At 49.7% G+C, this 17,342-nt stretch overlaps 2 protein-coding genes across 3 annotated transcripts; both read right to left on the minus strand.

Moving 5' to 3' along the window:
- Positions 1 to 1,387: 1,387 nt before the first annotated feature.
- On the minus strand, positions 1,388 to 3,859 carry VHL (von Hippel-Lindau tumor suppressor). The gene is made up of 3 exons (XM_041465282.1): positions 3,651 to 3,859; positions 3,162 to 3,272; positions 1,388 to 2,794 (listed from the first exon to the last, which is right to left on the minus strand). The coding sequence occupies exons 1-3, from the start codon at positions 3,847 to 3,849 to the stop codon at positions 2,622 to 2,624; spliced, it is 483 nt and encodes a 160-aa protein (XP_041321216.1). The 5' UTR covers positions 3,850 to 3,859; the 3' UTR covers positions 1,388 to 2,621.
- Positions 3,860 to 4,241: 382 nt separating this feature from the next.
- On the minus strand, positions 4,242 to 9,931 carry THUMPD3 (THUMP domain containing 3). 2 transcript variants are annotated; one of them, XM_041465155.1, is made up of 9 exons: positions 9,634 to 9,931; positions 9,178 to 9,255; positions 8,136 to 8,672; positions 7,152 to 7,282; positions 6,675 to 6,744; positions 6,172 to 6,287; positions 5,876 to 5,983; positions 5,557 to 5,680; positions 4,242 to 5,339 (listed from the first exon to the last, which is right to left on the minus strand). In XM_041465155.1, exons 1-9 carry the CDS (start codon positions 9,850 to 9,852, stop codon positions 5,208 to 5,210), a joined length of 1,515 nt encoding a protein of 504 aa, XP_041321089.1. In that variant the 5' UTR covers positions 9,853 to 9,931; the 3' UTR covers positions 4,242 to 5,207. The 2 variants fall into 2 exon arrangements, with proteins under 2 accessions (XP_041321089.1, XP_041321080.1); XM_041465146.1 differs by having other exon boundaries at positions 5,876 to 5,986.
- Between the last annotated feature and the right edge of the window lie 7,411 nt (positions 9,932 to 17,342).

The following is a 17,342-nucleotide window of genomic DNA, read 5'->3' on the forward strand; positions in this document are numbered from 1 at the left end:
AGGTACTGGAAAAACTTGCGAAACCATTTGAACTCTTTGCCTCGGCTTGGAAACAAGGGGAAAGACCACATCCAACCGCTGTATGGCTTCAGTTCTGCTCTGAACGTCACAAGTCATGCAGGCTCTTACTGGGGAACTGAAATCGACTGAACAGACACTGGAACAATCCTGTGTGTTCCTGCTCTTTCCCGTGTGCTGCGGGCCGGGCTCTGCACTGCCGTGCTCTCCCCGAGCCCCAGACAGTGCCAGCAGCAGCATTTATCCCCGGGGTTTGTCCCATCCTGCACAGCAGGGTCAGTGCCAGCAGCATTTATCCCCGGGGTTTGTCCCGTCCTGCACAGCAGGGTCAGTGCCAGCAGCATTTCTCCCCGGGGTTTGTCCCATCCTGCACAGCAGGGTCAGTGCCAGCAGCAGCATTTCTCCCCGGGGTTTGTCCCGTCCTGCACAGCAGGGTCAGTGCCAGCAGCATTTATCCCCGGTGTTTGTCCCATCCTCCTGCACAGCAGGGTCAGTGCCAGCAGCATTTATCCCTGGGGTTTGTCCCGTCCTGCACAGCAGGGTCAGTGCCAGCAGCAGCATTTCTCCCCGGGGTTTGTCCCGTCCTGCACAGCAGGTCGCGGCACACCCGCTCCCTGGGCTGGCCCTGCCGGCTCTCACTGCTCTCCCGGGATGGCCAAGGAGGCCGTGCCGGGCTGACTGAAACCGCCACAAGTAAATGAGGGCTCTCACTCATTACTAACCCATCTGAGTCACTACTGGGAGACTGCATTTCCCAATGTTCACGGGTTACAGCTGGCTGGGGTTTCTGCAATCTTTTATTCTGATCCAAAGGAGCACTCCAGAACAGAAAAATACACTCTAATAAGAAACACAAGAAATCACAGACCCCACCCAGCTCAGAAATACCCAGAACGTGTGTGCCATGTACAGACTGTTAAACCCAACACCTAATACCAATTAGGTTACAGGAAAAGCTGCAGCCAAGCAGGCCAGCTTTCTGCCCGGCAGAGCTGCCGTGCTAACTGCACAGCCCCACAGACAGCAGGAGGGCACGTCCTCAGGTATGGCCAGGAGCAGGGCACAGCTCTCCCACCCCCAGGCTCCCTGGGGCGCTGACCCAAGTCTGCTGCAGAGGCCGGCGTGGGCTCTCTTTCCCCTCAGAGGTCTGTGGGAAGTGGTAAGAGCAGAACTGCCCCGCAGCCCGTTCCTGCCCAGCCACTGCCTGAAGCTGTGCTGATAGCTCCTGGCAGCCACAACACAGCCCGGCAGCCCACGGCTGGGCAGTCCAAAGTGTTTACTGCTCAACCGCTGACTGTCAGTGTCACAGGAGTACAAACACAGAGGCACTGGGGACTTACCTGACAGAATTACAGTCAGAAAGCTAGCATGCATTTCCATTTTTATGTCAAAGATCAATTTCTTCAAATATGTAAGAGAAACAAGTTTACAAATAGGGAGACATTCCATACTTACAAAATACATTGAGATTCTCGATTTCACAGCTAATCTCAAAATGTACAACTGGAGGGAAACATACTCACAGAAATAACCTGCTGTAATCAATCTCCAACCAATCTTGCTTCTAACCTGAGCTGCACCACATCTTGCTTGATGGACAACTCATCCAACACTGAACTATGCTGCACTGAACTCTGTGTTCACACCAGAGCACATTCCACTGAGATGTGGGGAACACACAGGCAAAGAAACATCATCTCTCCTTCTCCAGCCTGCCAGTAAGCATGGCCCTGTTTGTGAGCTGGCTGTGTGAGCCAATACAGCTCCCACTGGTCCTGAGGAGATACAGGCAGCTCAAGAGGCCCATGCTCCCTGGAAAGGCTCCTGCTGCGACCTGGACTACAGCACTGCGAGGGGAAAAGACAGAACTTAAAGCATCTGCTTCCTGTGAGCCCTGTACGGGCTGCTGGGGAAGCAGCTGGGGGGGACAAGGGTGCTCCAAAACAAGGGTCTGGTCTGCGTGGCTGAGATCAGCCAGGCAAGACTCCTGTGACAAAGGCAAATAAGGCATTTGAGGTATGATGACAGTAAGAACATGTCAGAGCTAGAGCAGATAGGACATGGCTTTGTACGTGGAAAGGTAAGAGGCAGAATAACCTGCAACATTTACACATCATCTTCCCACCAATGTAACGTTTGTCAGACCCTCAGGCACTGCTGGAAACCCTCATGTGCAAACCCTGATGCTCCGTGACCCACAGGCACATTGAGGTGACATGTGAAAGGGAAATTCCATCAAAACAAATTACTCAAACAAAACCCATGACACTCACAGCCATTAGTCTGGGCTAAATTAATCACTGGTGTAATTTGCTTTCTAATACAATGAAAATAACTTTGCATGAATATTTTCCATTTAGCTGCCCTGATCTTACCCTACAGTTTGCAATACCTGTAATGAAAAAATGAACTGAACCATCAGAACCCAGCATGCCTCCCAGTGCTGCTCAGTCTTTGGGGTTTTACTGTCACCAAAGTTATTGAGTTTATGTTTCAAATTTAAACGGAGGCATCGGTTGGTGTGTGTCCTGGCAATTCTCGCTGCTCAGACTCAGTGGTTTGTAACGAGGAGTCTGGAGTGAGTAATCCCGTTATTCCACAATTTAGTTCCTCAGTGCCTCATTCCTCTCCAGAGAAAGCCGCCGAAGATCCTTCCAAATGTCAGGATGATCCTCCAGCTCTTCGTATAACGACTGAACAATGTCCAGTTTCCTGTAGTCCACGGGGCTGACCAGGCTGCGCACCACCTGCAGACACCTCTCCTTCAGGGTGAACACTGCAGCCAAACACAAGCACAGCACAACCTCGTCACGAGGGCTCGCAGCTGCTGCTCCAGTGCAGCAATGCTGCTCTCAGCCTGTCAGCGCAGAGCAGCAGCGACCCCCGACAGGCTGGGCTCTGCAGACAGGACACAGATGTGGTTCTGCCAGGAGACACCCACGAAAACCCCTCAGAAACCCCCTGAAAGGAGAGCTCTGCCACCAGCTCCATCCAATGCAACAGCTCTACCTACAACCCCTCACCATCTCTTCCCGTGTCTGAGCTGGCTTAATTTCACGAGGATCTGATTTCTCACTAATCCCAACAGGTCCACAGAGAGCAAGCTCAGAATTCCCCAGAGCACGCGTGGTCCTGTCCCTTACCTGGCAGTGTGATGTCAGCTTTGGTCACATCGGGGGCTGCCACGAACAGCTCCTGCTGGTTGACGAGCAGCCCGTCATTGGTCCCTGCATCCCGGAACAGCCAGAGGTGCCCTGCCAGGGAGCAAGGTGGGAATGACCAATTACCCAGCTTTTTAACGAGCGCCTCTGAGGGGCGTCTACTCGCAAGGGACCAAGCTCTCCAGCACAGGGCACTAGCACAGCCCCAGCCACTGGTATGAGTGGGGAGGGAAAAGGAAAAAGGGAAAAAGGAGAGGAAAAAAAGAAAAAGGGCAAAAAGAAAGGGGGAAAGGAGAGGGGAAAAGGAAAAGAAAGAAGAGCAAAGGAAATGGAGAGAGAAAAGGGAAAACGAAGGGAAAGGTAAGAGTGTAAGAAGGAAAAAGGGAAGAGAAATGCAAAAGGGGGACGGCGAAAGGGCAAATTCCCCCCGGGCCCCGCGGCGCCCAAGCGCTCCCGTGCCGCCGCACCCACCCCGGTAGCTGCGCATGACGCGCCCGCTGCGCGGCTGCAGGACCGGGTAGCAGCGCGGCCGGCCCTCGAAGTCCAGCCAGACGGGCAGCACGCAGCGGGGGCTGTGGTTGTTGAACACGACCTCGGAGAGCTCCCGCGTGTTGACCGAGCGCAGCACGGCCCCGGCTCCGGCCGGCCGCCCCGGGCCCGGCGGCGACATCGCGGCCGCGCGCCCGAGGGGAGCTCCCGCACGGAGCCGCCAAACGCTCATTTTAACAAACAGACCGAAAACACAAACGGCCTTTGGCTCGCCAGTCGTCACTTGGAGCCGTCAGCTCTTTGTCATGTCTTATCGCCCTGCAGCCTCGGTTCACAGCTCCTGTGACTAAGGGCTCACCAGGGCTGCCACAAACCAGTTCTTCCTCAGCCAGTATGAGTTTTCCTCTCCCGATCTCAGGGTGCCAAAACATTCCCTCATCCTTCAGCTGTAGATTCACAAACACTGCATTATCTTTCTCACACACGTGAAAACACTAAAATTTGAGAAAAATTAAGTAGATATTGGAAAATATGGACATGAACCAGAAAAAGAACACAATTAAGACTCATCTCTTTATGCAAAACTTCTGAAACTTTAATACTTGTTAATTCACCTCTGAACAGTTATCTTAGCATGAACACACTGTAATGGAAAGGGCAAACTAGCAATTTGTTTCCAGCTTCTGAGGAGCAGAGTGGGAGGCCTGAGAAATCCTAGTATGGTCATATTTGCAACAGTATTTTTGTGAATACTGTGACAGCGTAGCTGTGGTAGTTAAATTACCTAAGAAATTCAAATTGCCACCTTGACGCATCCATGGTAGACACCAAAACCGTGAACTTGTTAATATAATTGCTAAAAGAACCTCAAATAGTAACTACAGACTGTTTTCTAGGGCTGTGTGTCACCCCCTCAGCCATGGCAATGCAATACCAAAAAACAGATCTGACATTTACTGGTAATTAGCCCCAAGGTGAGGTAACAGGCAAGAGAACCAGAAGCACAGCATACTGTTTGCCAACTGGAATTTGCTTATCAGACCACAAAAACCAGATACTGGTTTATTATTAGTTTACATTTGAGCCATGGTATAAATTAGAAAACTACATTAGAGATACTACCTCTGAACCCTTTAAGGCGACTGTCTTAGTAGTACTGTTAGTAATTTGAAGATACACCTTGGTAAATAAATTAACTGTTACACCCAGAGCTGCCTCAACATGTTTTTTACTGTAAGCAGAAGAAATAAATGTTTAACTGAAAAATGCAAGAGAAGATTGAAGCCAAGGGCATAATTACTAATTCCACTAATGAATTTCAGTTTGGGCGGAAGGGAGCAGAGGTGATTTAAATAAGAAGGTTTCAGAACACACAGCAGAACTGGCAGCTCCCAAGTTGATCCCTGGTTTAGTGTCTGTGTGACAATTTCTCCAGAGGCTGTTTGGTTTGGAAACTGACGGACTCGGCTCTCAGGTGCCTCCTTCAGCAGCTGGCCCTTCAGCGGGCACGGCGGGGTCTCCCGTCTGGCTCCAGGCAGCTCACCAGCAGCACCGAGCCTCCTGCGCCCGCTCCGAGGTGCGCCGCAGCAGGTACACGGCAGCGTGCAGTCCCCCCACGTTCACCCACACGGTCTGAGCTCTGCGCCAGATGTGTCCCACGCGGGACAAGGCCTGCAGGCCAAAAACAGCGGCACTGAGACAACAGCACTGATTATTCTGTATCACATCTGATGGGCACAAAGGACTTTCCAGGTCCAATACTGAATTTAAGCATTACCAATGATAGATCTATAATGGAGTGTCTTTTGTAATGATGGCAGCTTACAATTTTTCCCTCAATAATGTATTTTCAAGTGCAAACAGTTTGATTTTCTCTCACAGAACAAACCTTGGCAAAGCATTTCTTGTCCTGGGTAAGCAGCACAGCCCTGCCTGTCCCTGGGGTGCAGATCCGGCCCATCTCCATCAGGCAGGCTGGGTAGAGGTCCCAGTTCTTCTTCTTGGACCCTATCCTGCAAGACACATTCAGACCCCACTGCGGCCACCGGCACCGGCTCAGGGTCCACGGTGCCTCGGACACCAATCTGCCCGTTCAGGAGCACTGTTACTGTCAAGCTCCTTTCCAACACAGGGCTCCTGACTGCTTCCCCAGCGGCCCAGCTCCGTCCATGGCTGGGGGAGCCCAGCCCCTGGCCAGCACAGCTCACCTCTTCCCGAAGGGCATGTCTGTCACCACGATGTCCACAGAGCCCGTCCGCAGGGGCAGGTTGCAGATGTCCCACTGGACAACGTCCAAGGGAACGCCCAGGGCAGTGCTGCTGCAAGAGCAAAGGCAGTGCCCTCAGACACAAGCACTCAGAAGGTCTTTACTCTGGCCAGGTCTACAATGTTGGCAACAAAATAAACAAGAAAATAGGAACCAGACGCTCAAGTGCATCAATGCAAAGTGGATTTCTGTGCATGCAGCACTGCAGGAAAGGTAAACCCATCAGGCTCCTCTCACCTGTCCTTACTCTCGTTTTTCCTCAGTAAGGAGCTGATGTTGTTTGCTGCTCTCTTCACTGCCTGAGGGTTGTTATCCCCTGCAATGTGGTAGCAGTAGGGCCATTCTGCAGCTCCCTGGGAGGCAAATTATAATAAGCAACATTAGCATCAACATTGCTTGAATGAAAAAAAAACAGAATAATTTCTCAAACAAATGTGACAGAATACAACAAAGCAACTGCAAGTGGATGGCTGGAAATTTAGAATTCTGTAGCAGATAGCTGTATTTTGCACCTTTAAAGCTCAAAATACTTTTGGATTTAGTCTCTTCCTGCTACATCCTATGGAAGGAAAATGAGGTCATGTACAAAAAGTATATTTGCATCTGTTCAAAAACTGGTGAGACTGGAGCTTACTATTCAGTCATTACTAAGAAGATTTGCACATATTATTCAGCTATAATAGAATATAGCTAAGATAGAGACAAGTTTAATTCAGTTTAAAAAATCAAGGAAGAATCACCTCTATTGGAATCGCACCTGTACCACACATGGGATCAACTATGATATCTGTGGGCTGGGGATCACAGAGTCTGAGGAACAGAAGAAAAGATATGGTGAGAAATGTCTTAAAAACCTGAATCTCTGTAAATAAGGGAAAATGAACTATTTTAATCACTCCACAAAAAAACTTGATGTGATTATTTTTTCCACTAGTTAAATTTTTTTTATAACCAGCAATGAAGTGAAATTCTTTCAAGACTGTGGTACACTATTTTGAAACTTGTCTAATACAGCAAATGTTTACTTTCCTTGGCTGGGAAACACCCACTGTTATTACAAGGCACATGGTGTCAGCAACTCCGGGGGTTTTTTATTTATTTTTCTTTAAGAATTAACAGAAATGGTTTCTGAGGAAGCAGTGGGGGAGATAAAAGGTTTAATTTCTTAAACAAAAGCCACTGTTTCTTAAACAAAAACACAATGTAACAGCCCTGACCTGAGCATGCCGTAAGCCAGAGTGGAACGCAGCGTTGTGGGCCCGAAGTGTGTGATATTCCGTCTGTGGAGGCTCTCTTCAGTTAACGCAATCCCCACCACGACCTCGCTGCTGTGAATATTCAGAAGGACCTAAAGAAAAAACCTGAAGTGAATTTCAGGAGTAACAGAAGTTTTCCACAGAACTCCTAGTAAATACTTACAGGAATCTTAGATGGCAATTTAAAATCCAGGAATGACATATAAAAAAGCTTTTCTTCTTGGAAGTAAAGCAAAGCACCATTTTAATAAGACAGAATTCAGGTGAGCATTCACACACTCTCTCATTCACACCAAATTTGTTGCACAAGACTTCTCAAAGTGCTATAACCATTGCAGCTTCTTAAAATATTTGGTTTTTAAGTCTGGGGCAGAGGCCAGGTAAGTCCTGCAAGACACAGTGAAACATCTGCAAAAGCAGCAATAAATATAATTTGTGGTGGGGACTAGATTAACCAGGAAGGTGCAATCTCACTCCAGGGCAGCAGCCAGCCCTTAGTAAACCAGCAAGAAAAACTTAGGTTTTTCTGCCCCTCAGAAACAGTGGTTCCTCACCACCAACAGGCCAGGGGTGCCAGCTGTATTTTCCCAGCCTCTGCTCTACCCCTGACAGAAAATAAACACCTGACAATTACTGTCAACTCCTTCTGTCCCCTTCACCCCTCAACCAGCTTCCATTTGGAGCATTTCCTGGTAACTCAGACTGCTATTAAGCAGTGCATTAGAGGAAAGATTTACTGAAGGTGAAAGCAAGGCAAGTGCTTGCATCAGAGAACACACATAATGTTGCCAGGGAAAGGAACACTTCAGAAAGGCCAATTTCAGCACTACCAGTTTTCAGTTCCAGAGTCTCTGGAAGGCAGTTTGGAGATCTCTAAGCATTAGAAATAAGAACTAAAAATTGGTACTGCAGAAATGCAGGTATTTCCCAGGTATGCCACTATACCTCCACATCAAAATTAGTCATGTCAGCTTTCCACTGGAAGTGCTCTTGCACGGCTCCACCGAAGTCTCTTGCGGCCTCGTTGGACGTGAAGCTGTGCTTGTCTCCAGCTCGGTTGCACGTCACTCGGAACCTCAGCACCTTTGCCTCTCCTTCCCCCGTGCGACCGTCACCAGCCGTGCTCCCGCTCTCAGAACTCGCCTCCGCTTCAGCTTTCACATCTGACTGCTCATTGTCTTCCTCCTCCTCCACCCCGTTTCTGGATGTCACTCCTTGGGCATTCTCTGTGTCCTGGCCACCAGTGGGTTCCACAGCCCCAGGGTTTTGGGCACAGTCCTCCTGGTCATTAGTGTTATTTTGGTCTGCTCCTCCCTCTTCTCCACCATCACTCAGCTTCCCTCTGCTTGCAGGACTCTGCAGATTGTGTTTTTTGCGTTTTGTCTTTTTCTTTTTCAAGCTGTTGTTCAACTCCCAAACTTTCAATGGATCGGTCCAGGGTAGCTTTTTAACCAAATCTTCCAAATCCTTTAGAGCATCTTCCTTCAAAAGATAGAAGAAGTTCTGCTTTGAAGTTATTCCATTCTTTTAAAAGTTATCCTTTATTCTGAGGTCTCTCAAATTAGTTTATTAAACATTAATCCACTACAGGTTTAAGCAAAGCTTACAGGGTTTTGTCTTTTTTTGCTGTAACTAAATGGAATAACACTGAAAATCACAAGACCCACAGGATTTCATAATTTATCTTGTAATACAGACAACACTGTATTAAGTGACCAAAGTGACACTTTACTGTTCTATGTCTGTGACCTACAAACATAGCATCACCTCTTATCCCAGATTTTGCCAATGTAAAGTATTTAACTGCAGAAATTATGTTAGATGACATGGCCACACTTCCATTTACAAGCCAGAAAAAGGGAACTAGACAACATCACAAATTAAAGCCTTGTTAAACAAACAGAATATTTTGATACTAGTCTTAAATTAAAAACCCCAAACAACATTCCAAACCCCAGAACCCACAGAAAAAGGAAGAGTAATTCACCTTATTTTCCTTAAATTGATAGTCTTTGAATTCCTGAACAACAACAAATAAATTATCCACTGACCTCAGACGATGGACCTGGAAGAGATGAAGAGGTGACACATGACTAACCGCGTGCCGTGGGGACTGTGTTTACTGTTGTCAGAACTTTGCCATCTTACGTCGAGGTTTTAGAGACTACAGTTTTCCACCTTGAGTCCCCACAGGAGCTATCGCTTTGCGTCCCTGCACTGACCCCATCTACCATTCCATCTCCCCCGGTAAAGGCGGATACCGCTGCTGCACCCCGGCCGGCCGTGGCGGCGGGATGCGGTCCGTACCGGCGGCCTCCCACACCGAAGCGTTCCGCTCGGAGGGGCAGGGACCCACCGAACCGAACCGAGCCGAGCCGAGCCGACCTGAACCGGCCACAGGGGAACAGCGGCGGGCGGAGCGGGACAGAGAGCTCGCACGGACCTGAGGCAGGCTCCGGGCCGGGACCTCGAAGTAGATCTTGCCCCGATCCTTGCTGATCCTGGAGGCCGAGCCCAGCTTCTCCCGCACCTCCTCGGCCGCCGTCTGCTCGAACCCCGTGGGCACGGTGGCGCCGATCACGGCCGCGAGCTCCGCGCCCTCCTGGGCTGCGGCCGGACCCGGACCCGGCCCCGCGTCGCCGGCCGCCTCCGCTTCAGCCATGCCGGGCTGCGCGGGGAGGGAGGGCGGCCGACCACCGGATCCTCCACGCCCGCCGGCCGCACCGCGCCAGGCCCGCCACCGGCCGCCCTTTCCGCTTCCGCGCCGGCGGCACCGCCCCGCTGCGCTCGGTTCGCTGCCGGACACGGGCGGGAGGCGGCGCCGCGGCTCCGCGGGGAGCGCGTGTCGGCCCGTGCGGCCCCGCCGGTACCGGGTGTTGTTCCGAGCGGCCCCGCCGGTCCCGGGTGTCGGTCCGAGCGGTCCCGCCGGTCCCGGGTGTCGCTCCGAGCGGCCCCGCGGGGAGCTGCTGTCGGACCCTGGGCCGGGGCTCGGCGCGGCTCGGTGCGTGTGCCCGCTCCGTGACAGGGTCATTCCTTTCCCCGGCGGAGCGGGTCAGTTCCCGGCCCCAAGCCCCGCGCTGAGCTCCCGAGCTGTGCTGCCGGGGTTCTGGCACCCCTGTGCCGTGGGAGGCAAACCGTGGGGTGGCCATTTCTCTTTTCGTTCCTTGCCGCTCAGTTTTCTCGATGGTTGCGCTGTTCCCTTTGGCATGTTTCCAGAATTAGAATTATTGTTTAAGAAGAATCTAGTGGCTAAATGTCTTTTTTCAGGAGAGACAGAAAGAGAGGCCAGTCTACCTGCCATGGCCATGTCCCCATCACTATGACAAGTGTGAGCTGCATGAAGCTGAACAGGCACAATTTCCCCTCCTCATTTCGGGTCCCAAAGTCTTTTACACCCAGCACTGCAATGACAAATGTAAACACAACTTGTCCCTGCAGCTTCTGCCTCCCCAGGTGCAGCATGTACTGTCAGCAGCACCGTTTGTGTTCATGTCCCCATGTGTGTTCTGGTTCCGCCGTCACATTTAGTGTCCAACAGGAGGCCTGAGGCACTGCTCTTGCCACTGAGCCTTCTGAAGCATTGCTTTGCTTTCACGTGAGAAGGATGAGGGAAGGTGTGGGTTGACTTGTGATTCAAGCCTGAAAATACAGGATGAAAAACGTGGAATTTGGGTCATAAACATGATGGAGAAAGTTTGTGAAATGGCTTTCAATGAGAATTTCAAAATAAGCTAATTACAGATTTCAGATTTTGCTCAGCTTTATCCTGCAGCAACACCTATAGCAAGGCAGAATTTTGTGGTTCAAGAGGGAAAACAAGCTCAGATTGCTGAGCTGTGTTCACTAGCAGAATTTTCAGCATCTTTTGGTGAAGTTGTTTGCGAGACACTTAAATGAATTCCATGTGTCTTGCCTAGCAGGAGCAGCTCTGACCTTCCCAGCTGGCCTCACACTGGAAGGTAAGAAGCAGGTGAGAGCTGCAGCCTGCTCTGCTGCAGCCTTTGGAATCTGACCAGTCACCATTTCAGAACAGTTTCTGGTTCTGGCAGGTTCTGTAGCAGCTCTCCCACCTGTGTTTTGGGAGGGGAGAAAATATGACAAACTCTTCACGACCAAGCCAGAGCTGTGCTTTGTGTCCATTTGAGCCCCTTCCCAGAGGCAATGGGCTGAACTGGCTCCCAGGTTCAGCAGCATTCAGTTAAAGTGAACACGTGCCTGTTGGGCACGTCTGGGAGCTCCATTTACAGGGAACAGCGGTTCCTGATGAGCTGGCAGCATCGTTTTCATGGCTGGCTTAGTGCACACCTGGGGAGGAGCAGTGCTGTCCACTTGTCTGGAAGGGTTTGTGCTCCGGGTCTGTCCGTTTGGAAGGCACATACCAACAGCAGGCTGGATCCCAGAGGATGCTGAGTGTTTCTGCACTCTCGCTCCTCAGGGCTGTCAATGGAATGATGGACATAGCAACTGACCAACTTACCAAGGGGTCCTAATATCATCCTGGAGTCATCATTATTTGTCTCACAAGACTGGCACACAACTAAAGAACATTTGCCATACACTTCTGTTATTAAAACCAATAACTTACCCTGTAATTAGGACCAGACCAGGTTTCTCCAAGCCCCATCCAGCCTGGCCTTGAACACTTCCAGGGGTGCAGCAGCCACAGCTTCTCTGGGCAGCCTGCTGGCCTCACCACCCTTACAGAAAAGAATTTCTTCCCAATATCTAATCTCATTACCTAATTTTTTCTCAAGTTTTACTACTTTCATGTGTGTGAGAAAGATAACATAGTATGATGTTTGGGAATCTACAGCTGAAGGATAAAGGAATGTTATTTTGACACTGAGAGATTAGGAGAGAAGTGAATTAGCTGCTTAACGGTTTCTGGAGGGGGAGGAATTAGTCAGTGTTTGTGGCAGCTCTGGTGAGCCCAGTGCCTTAGTCACAAGAGCTGTGAACTGAGGCTGCTGGGTGATAAGATGTGACAAAGAGTTCACAAGTTTAAGCGAGGAATTGTGTGTCAAACCCTTGTTGCTGGAGATGTGCGGTTAACAGGGGACTGTCCTTCCTTTCCTGTCCCCAGTAGATTTTGCACAGGAACAAACAAGCCAAATGCCAGCTTGTGCTGGGGCAGTGTGGGTGGCTGCAGGGCTGCTCTGGGAGCTCAGAGCAGTGATGAGGCCACAGAGCATGAACAGCTCATTCTACAGACTATGAGAGGTGTGCCCAAAATGTCAGAGTGGTCAGCCCTGCCATAGCGGTCGTGCACCTGTGCCCAGGGACCCAGCTTTGTCACCTGTGAGATCTGTGAAATGGAAACTGCTGAGGGAGCTCATCAGCAAGAAACTCCATGCACACACAAACCTCCCCACTCTGAGTTTTGTGAAAACAGCGAGACACGTTCCAAAGTCTTGCTTAATTTTTACCAGGATAACTGAAATCAACTCATTGGATTTCTTTAATTAATTTTTAGGGCATAAATGAATTTACAGAATTGAATTTCCAATATGGAAGTGCCAAGTTATGCTTGCACCTGTCTTGCCTGGAAAAACTGCTTGGTTTGAATTCATTCATTTCAGAGCTGCAGAAAGAATTTGGTGTGAACTGATCTGGTTTGTCTTGCTGTGATAGGCATGTATTGTATAAATTCCATCCAGCACTTGAGTTTGCAAGGGTTAAAGTTCTTCAGGCTGCTTCCTGGCTCCAGAGGTTACTTTTAAAAATTTAGGTTTGTATTGCAATACAGAGAAGTGAAATCAAAAATTTGCCCTTCCAAAGTAAACATGCTGTGAGCAGTATAGGAAGCTTTTCAGAGAGAGAAGCACGTGAGGGTGCCAGGCTCTCCCCTCCTTTGGGCTCTTGAAGAAGGTTCTGCTTTCAGGGGACTGTGGGCAGGGCTGTGCCACCTCCTCCTCGGTGGCATTGCGCTGCGTGCTCTGTGGTGCTGGAGTTACTGCCTCTTGTGCAGTACCTCCCTGCTTCTCAGAAGGTCACTGCAGCAGTGAGGGTCAGCACGGGGATGTGTTCAGATCACCTTTGAACCTGCAGCATCTGCTTCTGACCTGACACTCCAGCTTACTTTGAGACACCTCAGTAAAGAGAAGATTCCTACACACATAATTAAATAAAAAAGCAGACAAAGATTATGTAGTTTACAATTCAGAATTTTTAATGGGATTTTAACACTGGTGCTGGCAAGGTCTGAATGAAGTGTGGGGAGGCAGCCTGTGGTGTGAACTGCAGATCGTTCAGACAGGGCTAATGGGGTCCAGTCCTTTGTGCTGCCTCAGTGGCCTGTGTGAGGAAGGAAAGAGCTTGCACAGTTCAGGACTTCTTCCTTTTCCAGACAGGGATACAACTTAATGGTCTTGAATCTGCTTTGGCAGCCAGGAGACTGAGATTGCTCACAGTGCTGATGGAGCTAGCATGAGCTTTAAAGAATGGAAAACTAATAAACCCTACAGTCATTTTTAACAGATCTGGAAACACAATTCAGGAATATATAATCTCATTGTGACCCTGCAATGTGTATTGTTGTATTTTTCTGTTACACCTGATTAGCTCCTACCAAGTCCAAAATGCCACTGATGCTAAAAATATACAGCCTTGGGAAGTTACCACGGGCACTGCTGAGCATCTTCAGAGTGTGCAGCTGTGTTTTACTAATGCCTTTGATCTGAAGCTTTGTTTTCCTAACAGCTAATTTATTAGTGAGCAAATTGAGGCTTTTGCATACTAACAGACTTGCCAAGTATCACTTAGGGGCCAGAACAGAGGCTAATGGAATTATAGTCTCTCCTCCACACCCAAAAAACTGCCCCTCTTATAAAGTCAATTTAATTATTCTCTAGGATGGAATGTACAAGATGTGTAGTGTATTGCAATATCAAAAGAGTTCAGTTAATTTACCTGTGTTAACCTCTGTGTGACCCTGCTCTGGGGACTTGAGGACCTGTCACTGCTCTTGCTGTTGGCTCAACATCTGTGGTGTTAAGCCACACATTCAGAGGATGCATTAACTGCTCGGCGCTCCTGCTACTGCTGATATTTTGAACTGAGAAGAAATCAGTCTCAGGCTCTTTTCCCTGGAAGCAGGGTTCTGCATTCCAAGCAGTGGCACACAAGTGCTGTAACCTCTGTCCTTGTGAGCCAGCACAGCCAGCACAATCAGAGAGATTGCCTGTACAAGAGCTGCTGTGCAGGCCTGTGCTCCTGGCTGGTGGGTTGTGTCCAGCTGATGGTTGGTCACTGCTGTGGGAGGAAAAGCAGAATGGTTGCAGTGCTTAAACAGACCTCAGTGACACGTGAGGTGCTGTGTGTCTGGGCGTGAGCATCACCGTGTCCTGCACAGCAGCTTCTGCAGTGCACGGAGCTCTGCTGGAGTTACGGGAAATCCCAGCTCCTTAAACAGCCCAGGCTTGGCAGAAATTGGAGTGACCTTTGTGCCAATGACTCTGTTGGGATTTTTTTGGCCTGCATGTAACCTGTATGGGCATTGCAGCTGGATATTGTGGCGGACAGCTCAGCTGAATTGTCAGCTAATTTCTTCAAATACGTCCTGCAGAGAAGATTTAAATTACGTTACTGAATGGAAATCCTTCTGTTGGGAATAGTGAAAGAAAACTGGCACACGCACACTTAAAAAGACATTTTTGGGGAGCCTGAGGGTTTGGGTTGTATTTTAAAAAGTCTGATGTACTAGTTTATTTCTGTTTTAAACATGCTTTTAAGTGGGAAACCTACACTGTCTTTTACCACGTGAAACAAACAGTTTGATGGCCTCCCGAGAGCCCGTTCTGCACAAACCTGTGCCTGTGCTTGGGGTTTCAAAGCTGAGAGCTGCTGAGGAGGCAGTGGGGGAGAGTGGGCAGGAAGCTGCACGGGAGACACCCTGCAAGGGGCTTTCCCTAAACGATGTGACTGAATCTCAGGTGTCTTCTGTGGGGCTGTGTGACCACACACAAGCACACAAACAGCTCCAGCAGTGCAGCGCAGGATCTAGCTACACCCTCTGTGCCTGCTTGCAGCTCCTTCTCCTGGAAGTGCAGCAAAGGGAGCATCAAGGTGAGAAGCAGCAATGTGCATTTCCTGCCCTGCGAACCCAGCATCTCCCTCCTGCCCCAGGGCTTGCACAGCTCACAGGGGACTCACGGAGAATTGGACATGCTTCACCCTGCTCTGCTCACTGCTACCCCTTCATCCTCAATCATTTTAAAGGGATGATGTCAGTGAGATGAAAACTCCGATTTGATAATTAAGTTTCCATTCCCAACCCGCAGGCCCCGGCAGGGTCCTGTGAAGCACCACTGATCTGTGCTATTCTCGATGAAGTTGCATGCTCTTCCGGGCCAGAGACAACCCCCTGCACGTTGTGGTTCACATGTGAATTTCTGGGTATTACTGTGCTGTGATGAGTGTTCTGTCTGAGCACATATCTGACTGATTCCTTAACAGATCTGCAGCACTGGCTTTTTCAGAGGCTGGGGGAGATGCCTTCCCAGTTAGACAGTGTTTAACTCCATCTGTGAAGTCAGCCATGGGGAATCCAGGCTGCACTTGAAACCCAGCTCTTTGGCATTAAATCACAGAGATATTTTAAAGTGAAACTGGGAATGTTGTGCAACTCTGCAGAGAGCAGAGTCCAGAACAAACTCCAGGTTTAAATTTTCTCACTGTTTTTCTGCAATTTAGTGATTTGTTTGTTCTATATCCATGACTACATGGCTGCAGACATTATCATCAAATGTGGCTCGTATGAAATACTTGCAGCCATGGCAATAATTGGAGGCTCCTCAGCCTCCTGGGCTGTGGATGCCAATCCTCTGGCTAGGGTGTCCTGCTCTCTAGAGCTGCCCCTCCAGCGTGCCTCGCTCGGGGCTGGAGGGAATCCCTTCAGCAGGGACAGGGATTGGACTGAGCTGCAAAACAGTGAAGCCAGAGAATCGATGCTTGTAACTTTGGAATTCTGAAATGTGATGATCTTCAAACTCATTTCACAGTGGGGGAAGATAACCCTTGTTGGAATGAATCCAACTTAAGCACTGACATGGGTCACTCACCCAAATTCCTACCTGTAAGATTTTGGGTTGGAGGGTCTGGGACTCCCTCCACAGCTCTGAACCCATCACCTGTGTGCATTCATTGCTCCTGTGGTGGGCCTTGGCATCCAGCTCTGCTTCTGATGTGTCAGGTGAGCTGTGTGTAAGGGCTGTGATACACAGGGGACAAACTGCGTGTGGTGTGTGGCTCCTGCATGGGGTGACAGTATTTGATCTGTTCAATAGTTGTGCCTTACTTTGTGGGGTAAATCAGTAGGTGGAGGTGAGCGTTAGGGAGGTGCCAGTGTGCCAAATTCTTGGTTTTCCTTACCCAGTGATTTCCCAGTGTTTCACGTCTTAGGGGAGCGTGGAGGTGTCAGTCACTTTCTCTGCTGACCTGGTTCTTCTTTTTTGACCTGGATGAGCTGTGAACTGGAGCTGTTTTGGATAAGAAGTGACAGTTGAGGGAAGAGGGAGCAACAACTCATCCTCTGTACCAACCTGAACCACAGTCACACAGCAACCCATTTGTGGATTAGTGGGATTCAGTTTAGTGTGAAATATGTCAAAACAAAGACCTTGCAGTGTTGGTAATGAGGTTTTGTCACAGTTTTGAAGCCTTTGCAGGAGTGTTTCATGCTGCTCCCCCATGGTCTTGCTCAAGTTGATTATGAAACTGTGACCTTGTGGGTGGTTTGCTCAGGAAATGGGGCTCCCTCTGCTCTGGCCCAGCTCCCTGTGCATGCAGCAGCTTCCCTGCGAGGCTGCAGCATGCTCTGCTGCTGGTGTCAGCTCAATTTCCTCCTCCTAAGAGCACGCCAAGGCCTAGATCTCAAACCCTGGCAGTGAAACAGCTCTTGGAAGAACCTAGAGCAGGAGTGCAAGAGGACATGGGAGGGAGGCCAAGACTACAGAAACAAGAGACAGTAACTGCCCGGGTGGTGCTTGGGCAGGACCGCAGCTTGCAGCGCTGCTCCCTCAGTCCAGCAGAAAGGAACGGGCTCTCAGTGCTGGGCACCACCATTTGCCTTTTCCTGTAAATATTTCTGGGCTCTCTGCACGTCTGCCTGGGGAGAAACTAGCTATACTCCAGACAGAAAGAGAAGCAGGTGAG

The sequence above is a fragment of the Pyrgilauda ruficollis genome, unplaced genomic scaffold (assembly GCF_017590135.1).
Source record: "Pyrgilauda ruficollis isolate IOZ18807 unplaced genomic scaffold, ASM1759013v1 scaffold10, whole genome shotgun sequence".
NCBI classification, from domain to species: Eukaryota; Metazoa; Chordata; class Aves; order Passeriformes; family Passeridae; genus Pyrgilauda; species Pyrgilauda ruficollis.